General features: G+C 46.3%; 1 protein-coding gene across 2 annotated transcripts; it reads left to right on the forward strand.

Moving 5' to 3' along the window:
- Positions 1-5: 5 nt before the first annotated feature.
- VPS16 (VPS16 core subunit of CORVET and HOPS complexes) lies at positions 6-26,996 on the forward strand. 2 transcript variants are annotated; one of them, XM_020906295.2, is made up of 24 exons: positions 6-158; positions 20,321-20,409; positions 20,668-20,765; positions 20,853-20,981; positions 21,062-21,206; positions 21,333-21,448; positions 21,549-21,671; positions 21,797-21,852; positions 22,191-22,280; positions 22,369-22,463; positions 22,624-22,700; positions 23,140-23,271; positions 23,357-23,484; positions 23,617-23,652; positions 23,846-23,954; positions 24,115-24,249; positions 24,345-24,453; positions 24,543-24,640; positions 24,720-24,827; positions 25,137-25,214; positions 25,304-25,473; positions 25,555-25,651; positions 26,399-26,502; positions 26,617-26,996. In XM_020906295.2, exons 1-24 carry the CDS (start codon positions 106-108, stop codon positions 26,759-26,761), a joined length of 2,520 nt encoding a protein of 839 aa, XP_020761954.1. In that variant the 5' UTR covers positions 6-105; the 3' UTR covers positions 26,762-26,996. The 2 variants fall into 2 exon arrangements, with proteins under 2 accessions (XP_020761954.1, XP_020761957.1); XM_020906298.2 differs by lacking the exons at positions 26,399-26,502; positions 26,617-26,996 and having other exon boundaries at positions 25,544-25,651.

Raw genomic sequence — 26,996 nt, forward strand, 5'->3', positions numbered from 1 at the left:
CGCGGCCTCATCACGTGACCCGGACGGGCGGAAGCGGAAGTGCCTGCCTGCCGCCCAAGCTGGGCGGGTGTACCTGGTGCTGGCAAGCAGTCGCTTGTTCCAGCCATGGACTGCTACACCGCGAACTGGAACCCACTCGGGGACTCTGCTTTTTACCGGTGAGCCGCCCAGCCCTCCTGCCCACGGCCTGGTTACCCCGCTAGCCCTCCGGCTCGAGTGTTCGGGTGGAGCCGGCGGCGCGCGACCCCGCTTCTACTGGCGGTGGATCTGCCCCTCGCCGGCGCTCGCCCTTGTATCTACCGCTTAACGCGCAGCCTCCTAGGGCCGGGCCTTCCCCTTCTGCGGAGAAGGAAAATGAGACAAACCTGGTCACACAAGTAGGGGCACAGCCCAGCTCAATCCCAGGGCTGTCACCCTCTGGAAGAATGCTCACATCACACTGTGGGTGGCTGCCCTCTGGAGACAATGAGTGCTTTATCTCTTGTCGGGAAGTGCTGCTGAAGTCAAACCACTGGATGCTCCTGGGGGGCGGGGTTGCCCAGCTTGCAGGTGACATTACTGACCAACGCTGGGAGAAAGCGAACCGTCAATAAATCAGGCGGCGAGTGAGCACGCCCTGCTAAGGTCAGCCCTCTCGCGGGAATTGTGGAGTCCTTAAACCACTAATCTTTCTAAACTGTAGATTGGTCATATCATTACCCTAATTAGAAGTTTTTGCAGTACTTTCCCTTATAAAGTACAAACTCCTTATCATGTTACATCTGTAAGCCGGCCCCATTTGTCTCTTCAGCTTCCTGAGTTGTTACCCAAAGCTGTGTTCAGTTGGGCAGAACAAGATCTCAACACACTGTGATGTTTCCTGACTCCCTGTGTTTGCACCAGCCTGCAGTTCCTTCTGTAGGCACTGCCATTTTCCTCTTTACTTCACTGGAGAATTCTAGCTCATCCTTCCGGGCTTAATTTAAGGGTTTTAATCCCAAAAGAGTTGACTTTCATCTGACTTTCCTTTGGGTCTCAGTGCTAAGGTTGTTACTTATGACACATTAGGGCAATATTTGTATAGGTTTCTTCTGCTAAACCAAACTCCTTGAGGGCTGAATGCATATTTCTTGCATTTCTTTATCTCTTATGTATTTAGAACAGTGCCTGCTATGTGCGTGCATGCTGAGTTGCTTCCAGTTGTGTCCGACTCTTTGTGGACTGTAGCCTGTCAGGCTCCTCTGTCCATGGGATTCTCCAGGCAAGAATACTGGAGTGGGTTGCCATGCCCTTCTCCAAGGGATCTTCCCAATCCAGGGATTGAACCCTTGTCTTCTGTGTCTCCTGCATTGGCAAGCAGGTTCTTTACCATTAGTGCCATAAAGTTTTTAAAAAAAAATACTTTGTTCATTGCAACTGAAGAACACAAAGAAATCACACTGGAGTCTTATTTCAATAGAAGACAGCTGTTCATGCTAGTGAAACCATATACCGTTGTTATGCACATATTAAACTTTTCAGTGTAATTTTTGATACATAAAATGTCAGCACTTAACACTTCTGAGATGGACAAATGCCTTGGTGCAATTTTTAGAGATCCGTTGCATTTGTCTTTTATTTCTAATTCTTATAAATATGCCTGTACATTGTGAAAAAATCAGCAAAAATTTAGTGTGACGTCAGTAGGAAATAACTGATTTAAACTATTTTTGTGGAGAAGGGATGTCACTTGACATGGGTTGCCATGTAATTTAGTGTTTACAACACAGCATATACTTTTAAAAGTATTGACTTGTATTACTTTTGAAAATATGTGTTGCATACACAGGCTTGTGAGAGTACTGAAAATGATGACCTCATTACCATAGAACTTCTGTTTATCATATGAAGTCTTAGCTTTGTTTATACACTAATAAAGTTTTAAATGAGTGTTTAAGTGTTGAGTGCATGCTATAGACATGACCCCTGTTGCTAGCCTATCTTAGCCTACCCTGTACTTCCAGAAAGGAGTAGTAGAAGTGTTAGCCCTGCTATAGAAGATGTATTATTCTTGGTAATGGGTGTTGAGCCTTTCTGTGTACTAGACCGACAGACAAAAGTGTGCAGACACAAGTGTGCTCAGTTGTGTCAGACTCTTTGGGGACCCCGTGGACTGTAACCCACCGGGCTTCTCTGTCCATGGAATTTTCCAGGCAAGAATACTGGAGCGGGTTGCTATTTCCTGCCCCAGGGGATCTTCCTGACCCAGGGATCGAACCCGAGTTTCTTGCATCTTCTGATTGGCAGGCGGAGTCTTTACCACTGTGCCACCTGGGAAACCCTGATAGGTTCTCTGCCAGAGTAAACAAAAATTTAAAGTTTAGGTGCAGATACTTGGTTTTATTTGTATTTGTGCATAGTCTTATGCCAGAACTTAAATGTTCAAATAAGTGAATGAATGATAAACAGGTGGCACACATTTCAAGTTCTGTCTACAGGATAGGATTCTTTTGCATCTGGAAAAATGACTAATTTGGGAGGGTAAGGAGAGGGAAGGTGTTCGTTCTTGTGAGGCTTGATAATTTTAGCCACTTTTATCCTAAAAACCAATTTGGGATAATACCATTAACTAATGTTGCCCAACCATTTCCAGGCAGAATATATATTGGGCCAGAAGAAAAACATGGGCCCTTTCTGCCCTCAGAACTTAGAGCCAGCAGAGAGACAGTTGGTAACCACTAATCATTCTATTTGGGGCTTCCCTGGTGTCTCAGTCAGTAAAGAATATGCCTGTGATACAGGAGACCAAGGTTCGATCCCTGAGTCAGGAAGATCCCCTGGAGAAAGAAAGGGCATCCCACTCCAGTGTCTTGCCTGGAAAGTCCCATGGACAGAGGACCATGGCAGGCAACAGTCCATGGGGTCACAAAAGTTGGACGTGACTTAGCAACTAAACCACCACCACCAGTGACTCTGTTTGGTCTTCCCTGATGGCTCAGTGGTGAAGAATCCACCTGCAATGCAGGACACGTGGGTTTGATCCCTGGGTTGGGAAGATCCCCTGGAAGAGGAAATGGCAATCCACTCTAGTATTCTTGCCTGGAAAATCCCATGGACAGAGGAGCCTGGTGGGCTACAGTACATTGGGCCAAAAAAAGTTGGGTACTACATGAATGACTGTTTGATCATGAGCACTGAGATTGGGGCTTCCCTGGTGGCTAAGATGTAAAGAATCTGCCTGTCATGTGGAAGACCTGGGTTTGATCCCAGGGTAGGGAAAATCCCTTAAAGAAGGGAATGACTACCCACTCCACTATTCTTGCCTGGAGAATTCCATGGACAGAGGAGCCTGATGAGCTAGAGTCCATATTGTCACAAAGAGTCGGACATGACTGAGTGACTGATATTTTTTCACACTTTTCACTGAGGTAAAAGGTTATGTAGGACCCTCAGAAAGCATATAATAGTTTGGTAAGTCAGAGGTAAAGAAGACTTTCTGAAGGAGACAATGCCCCATCCAGAAGATAGGAAGATTTAAATACAGGGAATGGGATCCAGGAATATATACAAAGGTCCTGAGGCAGAAGAGACAGGGACACTCTCAATGACCTAAATAGAGCCAGTGTGGCTGCAGTGCTACACTGTTGCATTTGTCCTTTGTTTCTGATTTTTATAAATATGCCTGTACATTGTGAACAAAATGGCAAAAATTTTAAGGCAGTGAAGTCAGTGGGAAGTAACAGTGATTTAAACTATTTTTGTGGAAAAGGGATGTCACTTAACGTGGGTTGCCATGTAATTTAGTGTTTACAACACAACATATACTTTTTAAAATATTGACACGTATTACTTGTGAAAATATGTGTTTTTCAAAAGGCAAGGGGCCAGGACAAGAGACAGATAAATGTCTTCTCCCAGCAGCCATACCCTGTAGGGCCTTACAGACCATTTTTATTTGAAGAACGATGGAAAGCCTAAATGAAAGGATTAATGTGATTGAATTTGCCTGTGTGTGTGTGCATTTTAAATTCGCTCTGGAGGCAGTGGGGGTGGGGGACAACTTGAAAGGCGCAAGCAAGAATGGAGCCAAGGGAGACTAGGTAATGTCTTAGGTTAGGAGGCTCATGGAGTAGACCAGGGAGAAGTTGATGGTGGTGAGCACTAGAGATGGAGAGAAGGGGGCAGTCTGGCAAATGGTAACGGCGGAAAATTGAAGGAGACTGTGATGAGTTGCACTTGATAGGGAGGAGGAAGAGCAGTGAATCCAGGATGACTTAGATTTGGGCCTTAAAAATAATGAGAAAGGAAGAGTGAATTTGTTGGGGGAGAGAATGAGCTTGGTACTGAATACAGTGTATCAGGTACTTTAGAAACATCTATATAGTGAAAGAAAGGAGACTGAAGATACTACATTTTGTACTCTTCATAGAAGAAAGGTTAGCTATTTTAGTAGGTTTTATGGGTTGGTATGTTTGTTTTGCATGTATAAACATGAACTGTTAAAAAAACTGTGGTTAAATACACATAATATAAAATTTACTATCTTACTCATTATAAAATATGATCTAGGAGTGTTAAGTATATTCACATTGTTGTGTAGCCAATCTCCAGAACTTTCTCATCTTGCAAAATTGATTCATTAAATATTAACTCCTCATTCTCCCCTTGCCCCAGCCCTGGGAACCACCATTCTGTTTTGTGTTTCCATACATATGACTACTCTAGATAGCTTGTGTAAGTGAAATCATAACAGTATTTGCTTTCCTTTGGCTGGCTTAGTTCATTTAGCATACTGTCCTCAAGATTCATCCGTGTTGTAGAATGTATCAGAATTACCTTTTTAAGACTGAATAACATTCTAATGTATGTATACACCACATTTTATTTGTGCGTTCATCTGTCAGTGGACACTTGGGTTACTTCCGCCTTGTGGCTATTGTGAATAATGCTGCTATGAACAATAGTGTGTGAATATCTCTCTGAGATCCTATTTTCACCCAGAAATGGAATTTCTGGATCATATGGTAATTCTGTGTTTAATATTTTGAGGAACTATTCTACTGTTTTCCATGACAACTGCCCCATTTTACATTTCCAGAAACAATGCACAAGGATACTGTAGTAGTATTTTTTTGTCTTTTAGATTATTTCTTTATTTTTGGTATGCTAGGTCGTTGTTGCTGTGCATGGGCTTTCTCTAGTTGCAGCAAGCAAGGGCTGCTGTTTGTTGTGACACACAAGCTTCTCAATGAAGTGGCTTCTTTTGTTGCCAAGCACAGGTCTAGGGCATTTGGGCTCAGTGTAGTTGTGATGCACAGGCTTAGTTGCTCTATGGCGTGTGGAGTCTTCCCAGACCAGGGATCAAACCCACTTCCCCTCCACTGGTAGATGGGTTCCTATCCCACTGGACCACCAGAAAAGTCCAGTAGTATTTCTTTTTAAAGCAGTCTGGAATCAAGGGGTTATAAAGAATCCATACACCTGCCAATGCAGCAGACGTGGTTCAATCCCTGGGTCAGGAAAATCCTCTGGAGAGGGAAATTGCAGCCCACTCCAATATTCCCAGTATTTTTGGGTAATCCCGTAGACACAGGAGCCTGACAGGTTACAGTCCATAGGGTTGCAAAGAGTCGGTCACGACTTAGTGACTAAACAACAACGAAGGTGGTCTCCAGGGCCTGGGCATTTTGGAACTGATGGAATATTCCCCATGCTAAACCTAATGTGTTTCTTCCTTCTCAGTGTTCTGATAGCCCAGCCTGGGCAGGCTGGAGATCATCTGTTTTCACACAGCTCTTCTCTTGCTGCAGTGAGTCATGCTTTTCCAGCAGTTCAGCTGCACTGCAGCAGGGATTTTGTCAGTGCTTCATGGAGGGGCTGGGATTGAAACCTGCCCTGCTGACAAAGGGGGTCTAGTCAAAGCTATGGTTTTTCCAGTAGTCATGTATGGATGTGAGAGTTGAACCATAAAGAAGGTTGAGTGCTGAAGAATTAATGCTTTCTAATTGTGGTGCTGGAGAAGACTCTTGAGAGTCCCTTGGACTGCAAGGAGATCAAACCAGTCAATCTTAAAGGAAATCAACTCTGAATATTCATTGGAAGGACTGATGCTCAAGCTGAAGCTCCAATACTTTGGCCACCTGATGCAAAGAGCTGACTCATTGGAAAAGACCTGATGCTGGGAAAGATTAAAGGCAGGAGGAGAAGGGGGCAGCAGAGGATGAAATGGTTAGATAGCATCACCAACTCAATGGACATGAATCTGAGCAAACTCTGGGAGCTGGTGAAGGACAGGGAAGCCTGGCATGCTGTAGTGCATGGGATCACAGAGAGTCAGACATGACATAGTGACTGAATAGCAACAGGACCGCTTTAGTGATTTTCTGGTATTCAAATCCAGGGTCCATTTACTGCTGCTATGGGAATTTCCACTTCCAGGACCTGCAGGTAGAAGAGAAATATGTAACTGGCCTTCCTCACTGAAGATATGACCTATCCTTAGAAAGTTCTCACTTCTAGACTTTTCTGAGATGTTGCTGTCTCTGCTGCTCTTACTCTGTCCGTCTGTACTCCATGCCAACCTTGTGGCAGAGCTTGAGTCGCCTCACTGTCCCTGAGAAGCCTTCTTTACCTTGAAGGCTTGAGGAGGTGGCCCCTACTTTGTTGCTCTTCACTCCCTGAGCCTCACTCCTGTACCCCTGCGTCTCTTTCCCACTCCAGTCTATGTCGATGCTAATGTCCTGGACTGCAGTTGAAGGCTCCTTGATCCTCCCAGTTGCTGACTTCACCTCGTGCTTCCCAGAGAGCTGGAAGTAATGGCCTAGAAGGGCCTAGGCTTCCCTGACAAAATCTGCCTGTTGTGTTCCCAGCCTGCTGAGGAGATAGACCCCCACTTCCCTGTCTTCTGAGAAACCATGCGCCCTCTACCCACTCTCATGGCGCCTCAGGTTTCTCTGGCCATTCTTGCACAGGACTCCCTGCATCAAGATCACCCAAGGTGCTGCTACATGTAGCTTCCTAGGGCAGCTCTCCATTGTTTCTGGCATGGGTCCTTTGATCGGTATTTTATTAAGCAGCCAGGTGTTTTTTCAGTGTAGAAGACCTCTGCATTATTTTCCACCATCCCTACCCATAAGGGCTCACTATCAGATCTCAACTACTATATTCAAATCTCCCCAGCCTAACAGAAAATAAACTTCCCTATTCAAAAAATCAACAAATCCCTTTTCAGCTCACCAAGGGTCTAGAAACTGCCATCTGTACTCACTTCCATTTTCTCTCTTCCCAACAACCACTTACTCAGATAATCACAATGGTGTGATCACTCACCTAGAGCCAGATATCCTGGAATGTGAAGTCAAGTGGGCCTTAGGAAGCATCACTACGAACAAAGCTAGTGGAGGTAATGGAATTCCAGTTGAGCTATTTCAGATCCTAAAAAGATGATGCTGTGAAAGTGCTACAGTCAATATGCCAGCAAATTTGGAAAACTCAGCAGTGGCCACAGGACTAGAAAAGGTCAGTTTTCATTCCAATCCCAAAGAAAGGCAATGCCAAAGAATGCTCAAACTACCGCACAGGTATGCTCATCTCACATGCTACTAAAGTAATGCTTAAAATTCTCCAAGCCAGGCTTCAGCAACACATGAACTGTGAACTTGCAGATGTTCAAGCTGGTTTTAGAAAAAGCAGAGGAACCAGAGATCAAATTGCCAACATCCACTGGATCATTGAAAAAGCAAAAGAGTTCCAGAAAAATATCTGTTTTTGCTTTATTGACTATGCCAAAGCCTTTGACTGTGTGAATCACCACAAACTGTGGAAAATTCTTCAAGAGATGGGAATACCAGACCGCCTGACCTGCCTCTTGGGAAACCTGTATGCAGGTCAGGAAGCAACAGTTAGAACTGGACATAGAACAACAGACCGGTTCCAAATAGGAAAAGGAGTATATATCAAGGCTGTATATTGTCACCCTGCTTATTTAACTTATATGCAGAGTACATCATGAGAAACACTGGGCTGGATGAAGCACAAGCTGGAATCATGATTGCTGGGGGAAATATCAATAACCTCAGATATGCAGATGACACCACCCTCATGGCAGAAAGTGAAGAACTAAAGAGCCTCTTGATGAAAGTGAAAGAGGACAGTGAAAAAGTTGGCTTAGAGTTCAACATTCATAAAACCAAGATCATGGCATCCGGCCCCATCACTTCATGGCAGTTAGATGGGGAAACAGTGAAAACTGTCAGAGTTTATTTTTGGGGGCTCCAAAATCACTGCGGATGGTGACTGCAAGCCATGAAATTAAAAGATGCTTACTCCTTGGAAGGAAAGTTATGACCAACCTAGACAGCATATTAAAAGCAGAGACATTATTTTGCCAACAAAGGTGCATCTAGTCAAGGCTATGTTTTTTCCAGTAGTCATGTATGGATGTGAGAGTTGGACTATAAAGAAAGCTGATCACTGAAGAATTGATGTTTTTGAACTGCAGTGTTAGAGAAGACTCCTGAGAGTCCCTTGGGCTGCAAGGAGATCAAACTAGTCCATCCTGAAAGAAATCACTCGTGAATATTCATTGGAAGGACTGATGCTGAAACTCCAATTCTTTGACCACCTGATGCGAAGAACTAACTCATTGGAAAAGTCCCTGATTCTGGGAAAGATTAAAGGCAGGAGGAGAAGGGGACAACAGAAGATGAGATGGTTGGATGGCATCACCAACTTGATAGACATGAGTTTGAATAAGCTCTGGGAGTTGGTGATGGACAGGGAAGCCTGGCTTGCTGCATTCCATGGGCTTGCAAAGAGTCAGACACGATTGAGTGACTGAACTGAACTGAACTGGGTGGTATTCATGCTGCATCACAGCTATAGGCCATTGCATCGAGTTGTCTGTTACGAGGGAAGGGAAGTTGAGATTGACAAGTGTTCTGAGGCTGATGGCCTTATCCTCTGCTATATATTCGTGTTTCCCCCTTGTGACAAGCAAGTCTGTGGAGTTGACACTGGTAATATTTCTATGATTCTGATTAGGAGATACCATACAGTGACTAAATAGGGGAAGTTTAACATAAAGAACTATTAAACTATGATAGCAAAGTAGCTATAAGAGAACACTGTCCTTTCCTGGGGGCTGAGGATAACGGAAGGAAAAGTTGGAAGGGGGGGTGCCCTCCCCAAGCAAGGTTCCGACCTTGCTGGAGAAGGTACAGTTGCAGTGCACTGAAAGGTGGGAGAGTTGCTGGTTTGCTGGGCCAGGTCTGGTCCACAGTCACTGGATAAGCAGGAGGTAGCCCTCTTGGCCATGAGTAGGTTGCAGGTGAGCCATAGCTGGTGGCCAGGTTCGTGGCCTTGCACAGGGAGCACCGGGCTGAGCAGGAGACCTAGAGCATGAGTATCTTGTGGAGAGAACCACAGGAAGGTCGATGGCCAGTCCAGGCCAAGGTTGTGAGGGATTGTGTGCTCTGGGCGCGTGGTTGGGCCAGAATGTCCCCAGATACCCTCATGCCCACACTGCTGACTGATGTTACAGCTGCTGGAAACAGCCAGAGACCCCCTTCCTCCTACAGTGTCCCGTTTCTACTGGCCAGCTACTGAGAAAGCTTAACATCTAGCTCACTATGAAGCACATATTGAAGGTTGAATTTGGATCTGGGAGGTAATAAATTGATGACTAGCAGAGTCCTTTCTGTGGCTGATCAGCTTCGACAAGCACCCTCTACACACTTTTCAACTCCCTCACAATAACCAAACAGCTCTGTATTTCTGCTTCACGGGATACTACCATCTTTCTTATAAGTGTACTACTCTTTCCCCAAATGAGGAGTCATACAATCTTAAGTCATTGTATCAATCACTATATTAGTTACTCCTCAAAATGAATTACAATCTTACTGAATATTGTTACCTAAAAATTGAATTTAAAAATTAATCTTCAATAATTTGTGTATAAAAATGGCAAGGAGAGAAGATAATGGTTAGTATATACCTATAAACACAAGCACATGACAAGCACAGAGAAAATGCACAAAGTGGCTACAATCTTCATTTGTGTAGCTGTTCACAAGATCATAGTTAATACCTATGGCTTCCTTCTTCAACTGCCCATCCCATATTTCCTTTGCCCTCAGCCAGAACCTTCACTGCTCTGTTCTTTACATAGTGAAGTGACCCAAACCTCAGTCTGCTTTTTTTTTGATTGCTGAGGTTTTTCGTTAACCTTTCCCGTTAGACATGGAAGTACCAAGAGGTGCCCTAGAAGAACCCCTGGGTTTTAGACAAAGTCCTCCATGCCTCCTTTATGTAGTAGCAACTTGATTTACCCTTGGCCCTCAGGATAATTACTTCAGCCAGTGGATTAACCCCATTTTCTTGCTTGTTGCTTCAGTGGCATAAGGAGCCCCAAATGGCAAGGTAGCACTCTTACCTTCCAGTTCAGTGAATCCATTGTTTTTATCCCCTGATGGAAACATTCTTCCCTTGGTGACTAAGCTTTACAAATCAATAGGTCTCAAAGTTAGTGAAACTGGAAACAATATTTTAAAATTTTATTTAAAAAAATTTTTAGCTACCCTGGGTCCTCATTGTTATATGCAGGCTTTCTTTAGTTGTGCACAGGCCCAGTAGTTGAGGCTCTCAGTCTCTAGACTGGGGGCTCAGTAGTTGTACACGGGCTTAGTTGCCTCGTGGTATGTGGAATCTTTGAGGACTAGGGATTGAACCCATGTTCCCTTCATGGAGAGGCAGATTCTTAACCACTGGACCACCAGGGAAGTCCTAGAAGCAGTATTTTAATGAGAGTCATTAGGTTTGTAACAGTGAGAGGAGCCACTCCCACTTTTACTCCTTGATTCCCAGTCCCCCATATTGTCTGTCCAGTTAATCCCATGTAATGGTCTTTGATGCAAAGCCTAGACTTGCATCCTATAAGACAGAGTCCCATGTTTTTAGGTTACTGTCTCCCAGTTGGTCCTATAACTGAGTCATCAGTACATTTAGACCAGCCACTTCTGGGTAATGGGATGTAAGGTAAGGCTAGTTGATTCCATGTACCTAAGCCCACTGCTGCACTTCCTTGGCTATGCAGTGAGATCCTTGATTAATTGCAAGGCTTTGCAGACTGCTGCAGTGGTAGGTGAGACATTCCATAAGTACATAGATGGTGGAAGTTTGCTAGTGCAAAGGCATTACAGTTAAAGACAAATCTACATTCAGAATATGTATCCCAGTGAAGACAGAGCTTTCTCTCCTGATGGAAGAAGTCCAGTGTAATCAACTTGTAGGCTTCTCCCCCAGGAACAGTGCCATTTGGGGGCCACATATTGATCTCTGCTCTTAGCCGATTACTCAGCTGGTAAAGAATCCACCTGCAATGCGGGAGACCTGGGTTCGATCCCTGGGTTGGGAAGATCCCCTGGAGAAGGGAAAGGCTACCCACTCCAGTATTCTGGCCTGGAGAACTCCATGGACTCTATAGTCCATGGGGTCACTAAGAGTCGGACACGACTGAGCTTCTTTCACTTAGCTGATAAGCACTCAGCAGTAGTGTTAGCCAGGTCAGCCGCGGAGAGGGAGGCTCCCAAGACATCGGCCTCAAGTGAGGTCATCACAGGGTTTTCAAGCAGAGGAAGGCTAGTCTCCTCAACACAGGAGGGCAAGCTGCTTCCACTGGTGAGGAAGACCCACGGTGACTTGGGGTGTTCAAGATTGTCAGCTCCCTCTGGGTCTAACCAGTTATCTTCCTTCCGTGTTTCAGGATTCCTTTCTTTTCTAATTAGTGTCTTAACTTTCACATGAGAGATGGTGTGCTGGAGAACTTAACTGTTATTTTTTAACAGCCCATACAATTAAACTCTTTGATTCTCAGCAGTACCAGCTGTGTGACTACAAGAAATAAGAGATTCTTTTAGGCTGTTACAGAAGCTTTCTGCTGCTTAGACCATGACTTGAGCTGAAAGTTAATGGACCTAACCTTGTCATTTTCTTTTTGTAAATGCTCAAGTGTACTCAAAATAACTCATCCACACCATGGCCCTTGTAATCATCGTTATTGCCATACAGTCAAGCACAGAAGTCGTTCCCAAAGCATGTGTTTAACTTGGCATTTCGCCACATTGAACTGCAGGTTTGATTAATTGTGATGCTGCTGCATGCAGTGGGTTACTATACTGGCATCCGTTTCTCATCAGTAGGGAACACAGCACTGTACCTAAGCCTAGGCACATGACCATACAGTCCTCATCCCATCTTTAGAGTCAGGAAGATCCCCTGGAGAAGGAAATGGCAACCCACTCCAGTATTCTTGCCCGGAAAGTCCCATGGACAGGGGAGCCTGGTGGGCTACCGTCCCTGGGGTTGCCAGAGTCAGACACGACTTAGCAGCTAGCTACCACCGCTACCGCTCCTGGGGCCGCTCCCTGCACCAGTTAGTCTGGGTCCAGTGAGGAGATGTAAACTTCGAAATTTCAATAAATATAAGAGATTGCTATACTGTGATAAAGGTTAACTATAAGATGTGAGAAAAGTTTATATGGTAGCTCAGGACTAAGGGAGAGTACTCAAGGAACAACTAACTTGGGAGGGAGGCCCTTCCCCAGGCTGGGGTTCAGGCCTCAGAGAAAATGCAGTTGCGGACCACTGGATGGCAGTGAAGTTTGCTAGTTTCCCTGGGCCAGAGCTTCTCTGATAGCTCATTTGGTAAAAAATCCGCCTGCAATTCAGGAAACCCTCGTTCGATTCCTGGGTCAGGAAGGTCATCTGGAGAAGGGATAGGCTACCCACTCCAGTATTCTTGGGCTTCCCTTGTAGCTCAGCTGATAAAGAATTCTCCTGCAGTGTGGGAGACCTGGGTTTGATCCCTGGGTGGGAAGATCCCTTGGAGAAGAGAAAGGCTACCCACTCCAGTATTCTGGTCTGGAGAATTCCATGGACTGGATAGTCTGTCGGGTGGCAAACAGTCGGACATGACTGAGTGACTTTCATTTTCACTTCACTGGGCCAGAGCTGGTCCACAGTTGCTTAGCAAGCAGGAAGCAGCCCTCTGGGTTTCAGAGGGTAGGGGGCCCAGGAGAACTACAACTAGAGGTCAGTGGTGTGGACGTGTAGAGAGAGTTGGGGAGCTGCTGCTGGTAGCCTGGGGCATACAGTATCTGTAAGGCAAGCCACAACTAGTGACTTAGGTGCATGGTTTTGCAGAGAGGGTCAGTGGAAATGCTCAAGGGCATGGGCAGGGGAAGCAGTGGCCAGGCATCATGGCATGCAGAGGAAGTAGGTCCTGGCAGAGGCAGGAAGCCCCAAAATGCTGTGTCTGTCTAGGGAGTCAGTCTGGACGAGCCTTGGAGGTTGCTGCATTGCTGGATCAGAGCATCACCAGATGTCCTCATATCCTGGCTTCTATCTAGCTGCTGGGCTGGAATCAGCAGGAGAGCCTGTTCCTCATGCAGTGTTCTTTCAGCGCCCTCTGCTGAGAAGGCTCAACATCATGCTCACTGTGAAGGAGAAATGCTTGAAAGAATACCATCTGTTATCACAGAACACATATGGAAGGGAGCTGAGCATCAGTGAATTGATAACTGGCATGCTAGGTCTTTTTAAACATCTATCTTTCCATCAGATTTCATCTAAGGATTTTAGTAACAAAATACTAGAAGAAATGCATGTGTGGTATAAAAGTTCAAATAAATAACAAAAGTGTATGGGTAAAGCAGTAAAGAATCTGCCTGCCACTGCAGATGTGGGTTTGATCCCTGGGTTGAGAAGATACCTGAGGAAGGAAATGGCTACTGACTCTAATATTCTTGCCTGGAAAACTCCATGGACAGAAGAGCCTGGTGGACTATAGTCCCTGAGGTCGCAGCGTCAGACATGACCTAGTGATAAAGACCAGATATAGCCTATATAGCCAAATTGTCCATCTCCTTATTCCCCTCCCCCATTTACCACCCTCTCCAGAGATAACCACTGTCAATCCATACTGGCTTAGTGTGGAGGCCTATGAGAGTTTTTCTTTGTATTGACACACATACAAATGAGTATATGTAAATATGCCTGTAAAAATATGTGCTCAGTTTTTTGTTGCATAAGTGGACTCATATGGTTCATACTACACTGTTATTTTGTCTTTTTTAACAATATATTTTCAAGGTCACTTCATGTCAATATACATAGTTACTTTGTTAATGGGTGCAAAATATTCCCCAGAATGGGCATACAATAGTTTATTTAACCAGTCTTGTTTAAATGGGCATTTAAGGAGATTTTTTTTCCAGGATTTGTTTTTTTGTAACTATTTTAAACAGTGCTGCAGTGTATTCATACTTTTGTGTACTTGTGCAAGTAGTTTTATAGGTTAGATTTTTGAAAGGAAATTGCTAAGTTAGAGTGTGTACACATTTAAAAGTTGGATACATAGTGCTTCGTTTTCTTCCATAAGGGTTGAACCATATTACACTCCCAATATATGAGAACGTTTTCATTTTTCCATACCTTCGCAATATTGCATGTTATTTATTAATCTCTTAATTTTTGCTATTCAGATGGCCAAAACATCAAAATAACTTTTAAGTTCATATTTACCTAGTTGTTAAGTATGTCTATTCATACCCTTTGATTATTTTTCTGTTGTGTTGTTTCTTTTGATTTGTAAAGGAGCTCTTTACATGTTCTCCATAATAACTATTTGTTACAAATTTTCTCACTGTGGTCACTTGACTTTTATGTATTAATTTTTATGGAGTGCTCATTTTATTTAACCTGTGCTCATTTCAAAGTGAAAGTCTCTCAGTTGTGTCTGACTCTTTGCGACCCTATGGACTATATAGTCCATGGAATTCTCCAGGCTAGAATACTAGAGTGGGAAGCCTTTCCCTTCCCCAGGGGATCTTCCCAACCCAGGGATCAAACCCAGGTCTCCCTCATTACAAGTGGATTCTTCACTAGCTGAGCCACAAGGGAAGCACGTGTATTAATTTTTAACATACATATGTTAAAAGTCCATGTTATAAAGTCTATCTGTCTTTTTCCTTTGTGATTTCTGGGTTTTGTGTCTTATGCTGAAAGAATTTTCCATAGTTAACATTATGAAAATATCAGCTTTTATAGTCTCAAGTTTTTTATGTTTCATTTTAAAATATTTTCACATAGTTATGATACAACCTTTGATCATTTTTCTTTTCACTTTTTTTTTTTTACAATTAATTAGAGCCTTTTGTATTTTAAAGAACAGCAATCCTGTTTCACATGTGTTACATTTTTTCATTTTTTCCCCTTCTCATAGTTTGCCTTCCTAGTTTGTTTTTGATAGATTTCTTAAGCATGTAAATTTTTTTTGGCTGTGCCACATGGCATGTGGGATCTTAGTTCCCCAACAAGGGCTGAGTTGTGGAGTCTTGACCACTGAACTGCCAGGGAAGTCCCTATAAACATTTTTTAATGTTAATTATTTTAATAAATAACTATGACTAGTTTAAAAGCTCAGTAAAGCTCAGTCTCATTCCCATCCCTTCTCTTCTTCAACTGATTCCACCCCTCACCTGCAAGTAATCACTGTTACTAGATTCTTAGAACCTTTCCAGAGTCTCTTTTTTCAAGTAAAAGTAAGTATAAATATGTATTGTTTTTACACCTTTTACATAGAAGTATATAGAAGATCTTAATTTTTATTTAGAAGCACTTGTTATTTCTCTTAGTGACTTCCAGACTTTATATCATGTTTAGGAAATTTTTTTTCCACTTTGAGATTGTAAAAATAAGATTTTGTTCTGATATGGCTTATTTTTTAACATTTAAATCTTGAATTTCATCTAGAAAATTTTATTGTAGAGATTAAGTAATGAAATAGCATTTATTGTGATTCTTCCTATTTGGCCCATTGTCTCATTGCAAGTATCAATTTGCCCCAGTTTGAAATGCCATCTTTATTATTGGGATGGCCAAAAGGCTCCTTCAGTATTTTCTGTAAGATGGTTCTAGCAGCACTTAGTTGTCTTTAACTTTATTTGAAATAAGTTTGTTAGGTTGTATTGTGACAGCTGTCATATCAGCGTGCAGTTTTAAAAAAACTTACCAAGATTGGTGAATTTTTGTGTAACCATTTTAATACTGATCATGGAAGAAAAAGCAACATTTTCAGCATATTATGCTTTATTATTTCAAGAAAAGTATGAATGTATCTGAAACCTACAAAAAGCTTTGTACAACATATGGAAATGGTGCTGTGATTGATTGAACATGTCAAAAGTAGTTTGTGAAGTTTTGTGCTGCAGATTTCTCACTGGATGGTGCTCCATGGTCCAGTAGACCAGTTGAAGTTGATGGCGATCAAATCAAGACATTCACTGAGAGTAATCAATGTTATACCACGAGGGAGATAGCCAACATATTCAAAATCCAAATCAAGCATTGAAAATCATTCGCATCAGCTTGGTTATGTTTTGTTTTGGCTTCATTGGGTCTTAGTTGTGCTTCATTGCATCATATGGGATCTTCTGTTGTGATGCATGGACTCTCTCATTGTGGTTCTCGGGCTCAGTTGCTCTGTGGCATGTGGGGGTCTTAGTTCCCTGACCAGGGATCAAACCTGTGTCCCCTGCATTGCAAGGCAGATTCTTAACCACTGGACCACCAGGGAATTCCCCAGCTTGGTTATGTTAATTGCTTTAATGTTTGGGTTCCCATAAGTTAAGTGAAGGAAAACCTTCTTGACTGAAGAAAAACCTTCTTGACCATATTTCCACCTGTGTTTCTCTACTGAAATTTAATGAAAATGTTCCATTTTTATTTATTTGTTTACTTATTTATTTTTTATTAGTTGGAGGCTAATTACTTTACAATATTGTAGTGGTTTTTGTCATATATTGACATGAATCAGCCATGGATATACATGTATTCCCCATCCTGATCCCCCATCCCACCTCCCTCTCCACCCGATCCCTCTGGGTCTTCCCAGTGCACCAGGCCCGAGCACTTGTCTCATGCATCCAACCTGGGCTGGTGATCTGTTTCACCATAGATAATATACATGCTTCGATGCTGTTCTCTTGAAACATCCCACCCTCGCCTTCCCCCACAGAGTCCACAAGTCTGTTCTATACATCTGTGTCTCTTTTTCTGTTTTGCATATAGGGTTATCGTTACCATCTTTCTAAATTCCATATATATGTGTTAGTATACTGTAATGGTCTCAACATCCATTTATGATTAAAACTCTCCAGAAAGCAGGAATAGAAGGAACATACCTCAACATAATAAAAGCTATATATGACAAACCCACAGCAAGCATTACCCTCAATGGTGAAAAATTGAAAGCATTTCCCCTAAAATCAGGAACAAGACAAGGGTGCCCACTCTCACCGTTCCTATTCAACATAGTTTTGGAAGTGTTGGCCACAGCAATCAGGGCAGAAAAAGAAGTAAAAGGAATCCAGATAGGAAAAGAAGAAGTGAAACTCTCTCGCTGTTTGCAGATGACATGATCCTCTACATAGAAAACCCTAAAGACTCTACCAGAAAATTACTAGAGCTAATCAACGAATATAGTAAAGTTGCAGGATATAAAATTAACACACAGAAATTTCTTGCATTCCTATACACTAACAATGAGAAAACAGAAAGAGAAATTAAGGAAACAATACTATTCACCATTGCAACAAAAAGAATAAAATACTTAGGAGTATATCTACCTAAAGAAACAAAAGACTTATACATAGAAAACTATAAATCACTGATGAAAGAAATCAAAGAGGACACAAACAGATGGAGAAATATACCGTGAAAATGTTCCATTTTTAAAACAAATTGTGACAAATGATGAAAATTGGATACTGTGTAATGATGTGGAACAGAAGTGATCATGGGGCAAGTGAAATGAACCATCACCAACTACAACAAAGGCTGGTTTTCATCTAAAGAAGGTGATGTGTATTTGGTGGATTGGAAGGGAGTCCTCTATTACAAGTTCCTTCCAGAAAAATGATTAATTCCAAGTACTGCTCCCAGTTAGACCAACTGTACTCTGACAAAAAGCGTCTGGAATTAGTCAGTAGGAAACACGTAATCTTCTGTTAGGATAATACAAGACCACGTATTTCTTTGATGACCGGGCAAAAACTATTACAACTTGGCGGGAAGTTCTGAGGCATCCACTGTATTCAGCAGACATTGCACCTCTGGATGTCTGTTTATTTTGATCTTTACAGAATTCTCTTAGTGGGAAAATATTTCAATTCCCTGGAAGGTAAAGGGCACCTGGAACAGTTCTTGAGTCAAAGAGATAAGTTTTGGGAAGGACTTCCCTGGTGGTGCAGTGGATAAGAATCCACCTGACAATGTAGGAGACACGGGTTTGATCCCTGTTCTGGGTAGACCCCACATGCCCTTGGAGCAGCCAAACCTGTGTGCCACAGCTACAGAGCCCACTCTCTCCGGCCTGCGAGCCACAACTACTGAGCCCCTGTGCTGCCGCTACTGAAGCCCGCTAGCCTAGAACAGTGCTCCCCAGGACAAGAGAAGCCCACCGCAATGAAAAGCCCAGGCACTACAACAAAGAGTAGCTCCCGCTCACTGCAGCTGGAGAAAGCGCACACATAGCAACGAAGACCTAGCACTGCCGAAAATAAATAAATTTTTAAAGTTTTGGGAAGATGAAATTAGGAAGTTACCTGAAAACTGGGAGAAGGTAGTGGAACAAAATGGTAAATACATTTTTCAATAAAGTTGTTGGTGAAATTAAAAATTGTGTTTTTTATTTTTACTTAAAAAGCTAAAGGAACATTTTGGCCAACTCAGTACGACCTCTGTCTAGTCTCACGTCTTTTTCTGGACTGTCTTCTCTTCCATTGATCTGTTTGCTTGTTCTTGTGCCAAAACAAGTTTTAATTAACTTTAGCTTTTAAGTGTATTTGGTATCTGATGTATATCTATTTTCATATTTTCAAATGTTCTTAAGTATTTTCTCTTTCAGATGATCTTCCTCCTCCACCCCTCAAATGAACTATTGAATCAGTTTGTGCTTCCCTACCCACCAAAAAGTTGGGCTGATTTTTATTGGAATTCTTACCCATCTATAGATCCTTTGGAATATTTCCCCATGTCTTCTCTATCCTTAAGTAAAGCAATTTGATTTTGCTAAAAAATTTTATTAGGCTTATTCTTGGATATTTTATAGTTTTATTGATACCACAATTAGGATCTTTTTCAAAGTTATGTTTCTAATTAGTTCTTGCTATTGTATAGAAAACTCATTGGTATAGAAAGTATATTGATTTTTGTTCATTACTTAGCTAGCTCTTTCATTGTTTCATAGACTGCTTTGGATTTTCTAAGTAGATAGTCTCATGATTTGTATTGATAAATAGTAGCAGTCTCTTTCTTTCTTCAAAATGGAAACCTGTTTCTTTTTTTTCTCTTAAATTATTTTGGCTAGAATGCCATTTTTCTCTTGAATTATTTTGGCTAGAATTCCAAGAAGAATGTCAATAGAGATGATGGAACCTCTCTCACCTTCTGAGATGACCCCACTCTCTGTGGAGTGTGTTGCTTTCTAAATATATCTGATTCTTACCTATCCAAGAAAAAAAGGGAGATGATGGGCATCTTCCTGATCTTTAATGGGAAGGCTCCTGAAATGATCCTAGCTGAAATACCTTCCTTCTTGAACTTTGTCTTCTCTTGTTTTCTGGAGTAGTGTCCACTCCTTCTCTGTACCCTTTTCCCCACCTCCAACCATCAAATTATGGCATTCCTCAAGCCTCCTACTCTCTCTTCTCATGCAGCACATGTCTTGGTGATCCATATACATTTCAGATTGCAGTCACCTTGTGCCAGTTTGTAATTTCAGTTACCTCCTATGAGTCAAGCATTCACAGATTGGCATCTGGAGCCCACGACTCGCCCAGCTCTGGGCTCACTAACGAGCTCCTCTTGAATTTCTTCCAGGCAGTGTTCACTCAGTACCTCTAAAATTGAGTTCATCATCAACAGGCTGGAGCCCTGGGTATGAGGCCCATAACCAGATTCAGTGTTAAGAACCAGAAATAGAAGAAAGGCTGCCTAAGCTGAGAGGCCCTCCTGCAGAGTCTCATTTTCTGCCAATGGAGACAAGCCAACCGCCTCACCCTAGTCCCACCTCACTCTGTGCTCTACCTACTGGCCACACAGCCTGCCCTCCCAACACCCTCTGCTTCCTCACCTGCTGTCCCTAGGATGTCCCACACAGTTTCTAGTCCTCACCCTCCTCCTCTCCCCTGAGGGGACCTGTGGAGGTCAGTTGGAAGCATTAGGGGGCTCCTCTGGTGCCCACTCCATGTGGATGCAGGGTCGTGATGAGACTGAGCTCTGCTTGTCTCTGTGTGGGCAGGAAATATGAGCTGTATAGCATGGACTGGGACCTGAAGGAGGAACTGAGGGACTGCCTCGTGGCTGCTGCACCCTATGGGGGCCCCATTGGTAAGTCACCCCTCTGCCACTGCATGCTTTGGGACCATGGGATGAACTCAAGGTCCTTGTTTCCTGGGGGCCTTGCTGTTGAGTGGTTCTTGCTGGCCTATGCTACCCACCCTCACCCCACCTTACTGAGATGTTTTTAATTGTGGTTCTTATGAGGCCTGCCACATGTGGTATGGGCCTTTGGAACTAGTTCATAGGCCTGCTTGGCATGGAGTGGGCCTGGGCAACTAGGACAGAAGGTTTCTGCTCAAACCACAGCACTGCTGAGGAACCCCTGGAGGAAGGAGAAGCCCGCTAGTGCCCGGCCAGTTCTCGAGATCTACTCAGCTTCCGGGGTGCCTCTGGCCAGTCTGTTGGTGAGCACCCTGCCTTCCCTGTGGCTGGGGGCTTTATAGGATTCTGCATCCTGAGGACAGCCTCTGGAGCCTCTCTCTCATCTGCAGTGGAAGAGTGGGCCCGTGGTGTCCCTGGGCTGGTCAGCTGAGGAGGAGCTGCTCTGCGTGCAGGAAGACGGAGTTGTGCTGGTTTACGGGCTGCACGGTGACTTCCGGAGACACTTCAGCATGGGCAATGTAGGGAGCCCCGGGGGCTGGGGGAAAGGGATGGAGTCTGGGACTCTCTCACTCCCTCAACCTATGACCCCTCTCTCCAGGAGGTGCTCCAGAACCGGGTTCTGGATGCCCGGATCTTCCATACTGAGTTTGGTTCTGGGGTGGCCATCCTCACAGGAGCCCACCGCTTCACCCTCAGTGCCAACGTGGGTGACCTCAAACTCCGCCGGATGCCAGAGGTGCCAGGTGAGCCCTGATACCCCTGGAGCAGCATTCACTGCCCACAAATGTGCCTCCTGTCCATGGGAGCATCAGAGGCAGAAACTGTGGGCTCTGGGCGGTCTCAGGTTGTCCTTTTCCATTATGCCATAGGTCTGCAGAGTGCACCCTCATGCTGGACCGCACTGTGCCAGGACCGAGTGGCACACATTCTCCTGGCTGTAGGACCTGATCTTTACCTCCTGGACCATGCAGCCTGCTCTGCGGTGGTGAGGAGCCTTGGTTGGGAGTGAACCGGAGGGACTGGGGGAGCTAGTGGGAGACCCTTAAAAGTCAGTCTGTCTGGTGTTCCCCCTGGCCCTGCCCCAGACACCCCCTGGCCTGGCCCCAGGAGTGAGCAGCTTCCTGCAGATGGCTGTCTCCTTCACCTACAGACACCTGGCGCTCTTCACAGACACAGGCTACATCTGGATGGGGACAGCATCTCTCAAGGTATAGGGCATCTCTCAGAGCACTGTGCCTTGTCTGGGAAAGATGTGTGGGGCATAGGGGAAGGACTTTACAACCAGACTGGTGATGGCTGGGATAGGGCCATGACAGTCCCTGCACTCTTTCAGGAGAAGCTGTGTGAGTTCAACTGCAACATCCGGGCCCCCCCGAAGCAGATGGTCTGGTGAGGATGGGTGAGGGGGGGTGTTCTCATGGGAGTGGACATGCACATAGCCTTGTCTCCTGATTCATCCTGTCTACTGACCAGAACAGAGTTTGAATCTCGTCTTCCGTGCTAGTGCACATTTAAGGGAAACCCCAGTTCCCAGTGGGCCCCAGTGTTCCAGGAAGCTGACGGGCACAAGGAGAGAGGGAAGCAAATAAGTCAGCCAGAGAAGTGAAATAAAGGGCAGCAAGCCTATGCAGAGTTCCCCAAGGCAGAGTGATACAGACAGTGATGTGGGGACATGACTGTGGGCCAGGCATCCTGTGTGTTAATCCCAGATGTATGTGTGCACTCAGGTGCAGCCGTCCACGCAGCAAGGAGAAGGCCGTTGTGGTGGCCTGGGAGAGGCGGCTGATGGTGGTGGGCGACGCACCGGAGAGCATCCAGTATCCTCGGAGGGCTGCCGGGGGGTAGGGGAGGGGCCCGCGCCCTGCCACATCCCTCGTTACTCTTAGGGGCCTTGACCACACTCAGGTTCGTGCTGGATGAGGACTCCTACCTGGTGCCTGAGTTGGACGGGGTCCGAGTCTTCTCCCGCAGTACCCACGAGTTCCTGCACGAGGTTCCAGGTGAGGTCCTCATAAGAGCACTGAGTGACCGGGTCAGGGGCTTCTCAGCACCACAGCTGCCAGACCAGTGCCCCAGAGCAGAATCAGGCCTCTGAGGCAGGGCTGAGGATTTCCTGGCCCCCCCCGCCCCCGTCTCCCACTCACCTTTTTCCTCCCCCAGTGGCCAGTGAGGAGATCTTTAAAATTGCCTCGATGGCCCCTGGAGCGCTGTTGTTGGAGGCTCAGAAGGAATATGAGGTAAAGCCCTGGGCCTTTCCTGGGCCCCCAAGCCACTTGTCTTCCCCTTCCCCTAATTGACCCAGCCCCTGTTTCTGCAGCCAAGTGCTACCTTTCAAGACAGGGGTTCAGGCAGGGCACAGGCTAGGCCGGGCTGGGCTAGAGAGAGCCGGCTCAGTTGGACTGAAGGGACTTGGTGTCTTCTGAGTGGTGATAGGGAGGGCCAGGAGCCCTTCCAGTCTAGTCACAAATCAGGGCTCTGTCAAAGAGATCTCAGGGCCTCAGAGAACTGCACTGACTGGGGGTGTGTACAGACACCTGGGGTGGTGGGCTGAGGGGAGTTGCGCTCCGGCCTCTGCAAACTTCCAAACCTGCCACCACAGCCCAAGGGGTTGGGAGCCAGACTTAGAGGTGTTCTTGGTCATGACGCACTGTCCCTGGCACTTTCCCTCCACCCCAGAAGGAGAGCCAGAAGGCGGATGAGTACCTGCGGGAGATCCAGGAGCTGGGGCAGCTGCCGCAGGCTGTGCAGCAGTGTATCGAGGCTGCAGGACACGAGCACTGGCCAGACATGCAGAAGAGTCTGCTCAGGGTTGGCCTGGGTGGCAGGGCTGGAGGGAGGGCAGGGTTTGGCTGGCAGAGGGGACAGCCCTCCATTGCTCTCTGGCTCTTTTCAGGCGGCCTCCTTCGGAAAGTGTTTCCTGGACAGATTTCCACCTGACAGCTTTGTGCGCATGTGTCAGGACCTTCGTGTACTCAATGCCGTTCGGGACTATCACATTGGAATCCCCCTCACCTATAGCCAGTATCCTCAAGTGTGCTGACAGGGTGTTTACTTCCAGGGGTAGAAGGGCAAGGGGATGGAGATGCCTCCTAAAGGTCCTAAAGGCAAACAGGACTTACCTCCCAGCTGGATCCTTAACTCAATGAAATACAGATACAAGCAACTCACTATCCAGGTGTTGCTAGACAGGTACAGCAAGCCCAAGGGTGCTGGGCGGAGGGCTGTAGGTGGGCGGACATTACAGCCCCTGCTGTGCTCTTGTGGTCATTGCTCGTGATCTGTTTCCTTGGGATCGGGGAGGCTGGGGTTACAGGCTGGGGCCATTCTGTCCTCTCTCTACCCCACTTTATCCCCTGTGCCCTTTACCTCCCTCGTCTGCCAGGCTTGTGTTGCGGAGGCTTTACCCTCTGGCCATTCAGATATGTGAGTACCTGCGGCTTCCTGAAGTGCAGGGCGTCAGCAGAATCCTGGCCCACTGGGCCTGCTACAAGGTGAGGATATAGAACAGAGTCCAAGGGCAATTCAGGGTTTACAGGCCATGGTGAGGTGTAGGAAATAAGTGTAGGCTGATAGAGTGGGTCTTGATCAGGGCAGCAGGGGTCGGGGTTAAGGGGTGAGAGCCAGATTGGTGACACTTCCTTCCCTCTCCAGGTACAACAGAAGGATGTGTCTGACGAGGACGTTGCTCGGGCCATTAATCAGAAGCTGGGGGACACGCCTGGTGTCTCCTACTCTGACATTGCTGCACGAGCCTATGGCTGTGGCCGCACGGAGCTGGCCATCAAGGTGTGGGCGCTTAGCCCTCCCTGGATGCTCTGATGTGGGTGTTAGAAGCCCCCAGGCCAGCTCCTCCTCTCTGTGCCTTCCTCCCCATCCCACAGCTGCTGGAATACGAGCCACGCTCTGGGGAGCAAGTTCCCCTTCTCCTGAAGATGAAGAGGAGCAAACTGGCCCTGAGCAAGGCCATCGAGAGTGGGGATACTGATCTGGGTGAGCAGGGCTTGGGTGAGGACGAGCCTGGGGACCCTGGGCTCAGTGAGGGCTGGGCTGGAGCCCCGTCCCACCTTATCATCCCACAGTGTTCACAGTGCTGCTGCACCTGAAGAATGAGCTGAACCGAGGAGATTTTTTCATGACGCTTCGGAACCAACCTATGGCCTTAAGTTTGTACCGACAGGTGTGTGCAGGGGCCAGATGGGGTGGAGCCTGTGGAGCCCCCAAGTTGGCCTTGCTGACTGCCCACCTGCTGTCCCCAGTTCTGTAAGCATCAGGAGCTGGAGACGCTGAAGGACCTTTACAACCAGGATGACAACCACCAGGAGCTGGGCAGCTTCCACATCCGAGCCAGCTATGCTGCAGAGGAGGTCTGAGGGCCACAGGGCAGGTGGGGCCCACAAACTGGGCCATTGGTCTGGCTCCTTCTCCAGGAGTCTAGGCCCTGAATGTGCCACACACCCCATTTGATCCTCATTGTGGAGGGAGAGCTTGAGATGTGAGGCGCCACGAGTTGGTCCCAGAGGAGCCAGTCATTCCCATTAGGGACACCAGCTCAGTGCTCCCAGCAGGAAAAGCTGGCACTGATGACCCTAGGCACAGGGATTGGGGAGAAAGCTGCAGCCTGAGTGGTGATGGCCGAGGTTCCTGTGCTATGAGCGCCCTTTTGGCCTTTGCAGCGAATTGAGGGGCGAGTCGCAGCTCTACAGACGGCAGCCGACGCCTTCTACAAGGCCAAGAATGAGTTTGCAGCCAAGGTTTGGCCCGTTCTCTAAGAACCTCCTCTCCTTCCCAGTCTTCCTTCCTTGTCCCTCTCATCCCTGTCCCACCACATCCCTGTTCCCAGGCTACAGAGGATCAGATGCGGCTCCTACGGCTGCAGCGGCGCCTAGAAGATGAGCTCGGGGGCCGGTTCTTAGACCTGTCTCTACATGACACGGTCACCACCCTCATTCTCAGTGGCCAAAACAAGCGCGCAGAGCAGCTGGCACGTGACTTTCGCATCCCTGACAAGAGGTAGTTGAGGGCCTAATCTGCATGTAGGTCCCGGGACCCCCTGCCCCCCCTGCAATGCCTCCATGCCCAGCTTTCCCACAGGCTCTGGTGGCTGAAGCTGACTGCCCTGGCAGATTTGGAAGACTGGGAAGAGCTAGAGAAGTTTTCTAAGAGCAAGAAATCACCCATTGGCTACCTGGTGAGGTGGGGCCCTCCCTCCAGCCCATCTCCAGTGAGGCAGTGCTGGGGAAACGTCCAGACTCCAGTGGTCTGTTCACACATCTGCTCAGCTATCCCACAGAACTGGTGGGCACATTTCTGAGTCAGGCACAGGGGAGGATGGGCCCAAGTCTGCCTGCAAGTGTCGGAGGAAAGGAGACTGAGCTGCTTTTCCCCAAGGAGGGCCACAGGGGACACTAGTGCCTGAAGGAAAGTCCTGTTGGTGGGGAGGAAGGGGCATAGGGAGAGTACATTTGCAAAGCAGTGGAGGATGTTGAGCGGTTTGTTTTCTGTGGCAGGCAGTTCAGAGGTGTGGTAGGTTGGTCAAGTAAGGGCAGCCATAAACTGCCCAAAACTCAGGCCCTGGGAAGGCGGGAAATTCCTTCTGTGAGGGGTAACTGGATGGTGGCATGGATGCATGGAAATAATTGATCTCAAAGCTCTAATAGAGCATGGGGTAGGTGGTTTTCACCCAAAGAATTTTGAGACTACAACTGTTGTATGTGTGTGGGGTAGGAATCGGGGGGATTATACAGACAGAGGGTATATAAGATACATTGGGATAATGTATCCACTAGGCTTTTGCTCATGGACAGAGGAACTTTTGAGAGCTATGGTCCATAGGGTCACAAAGAGTCAGATACAATTGATGTGGCTTCACACATAGGCTTTGCTCATAAGAGGGAACAGGAGGGTTTTACCTGATCTCTTTCTACCCTCTTCTAAGCCCTTTGTGGAGATCTGCATGAAGCAACACAATAAATATGAGGCCAAGAAGTATGCTTCCCGCGTGGGTCCTGAGCAGAAGGTCAAGGCCTTGCTTCTCGTTGGGTGCGTCTGCTGAGAGCCCTGGTGTGCTGGGTGGCAGAGCCAGTGGGCTGATGAGAGGCACAATTTGTGCCCTTGGGCAGCTCAACACTATCTCCCCTTCTGCTCAAACTGCAGGGACGTGGCTCAGGCTGCGGACGTTGCCATTGAGCACCGGAATGAGGCGGAGATGAGCCTCGTATTGTCCCACTGCACTGGAGCCACAGATGGGGCCACAGCCGACAAGATTCAGCGGGCCCGAGCACAAGCCCAGAAGAAATGAGGGGCCTACCTGCTCATCTAGCTCTTCCCACAGAGCAAAACCCAAAAACCTGGGGTGGGAGCAGGGTTCTGGTTGTAAATAAAGTTGAAACATTTTATAGCAGCAGTCCCCAACCTTTTTGGTACCGAGAACTGGTTTCATGGAAGACAATTTTTCTACAGGCTGGGAGTGAGAGGGGATGTTTTCATGATGATTCAAGCGCATTACCTTTTCTTAAATTAATTTTTTGGCTTCA

This window comes from Odocoileus virginianus, chromosome 9 (genome assembly GCF_023699985.2).
Source record: "Odocoileus virginianus isolate 20LAN1187 ecotype Illinois chromosome 9, Ovbor_1.2, whole genome shotgun sequence".
Classification (NCBI taxonomy): Eukaryota; Metazoa; Chordata; class Mammalia; order Artiodactyla; family Cervidae; genus Odocoileus; species Odocoileus virginianus.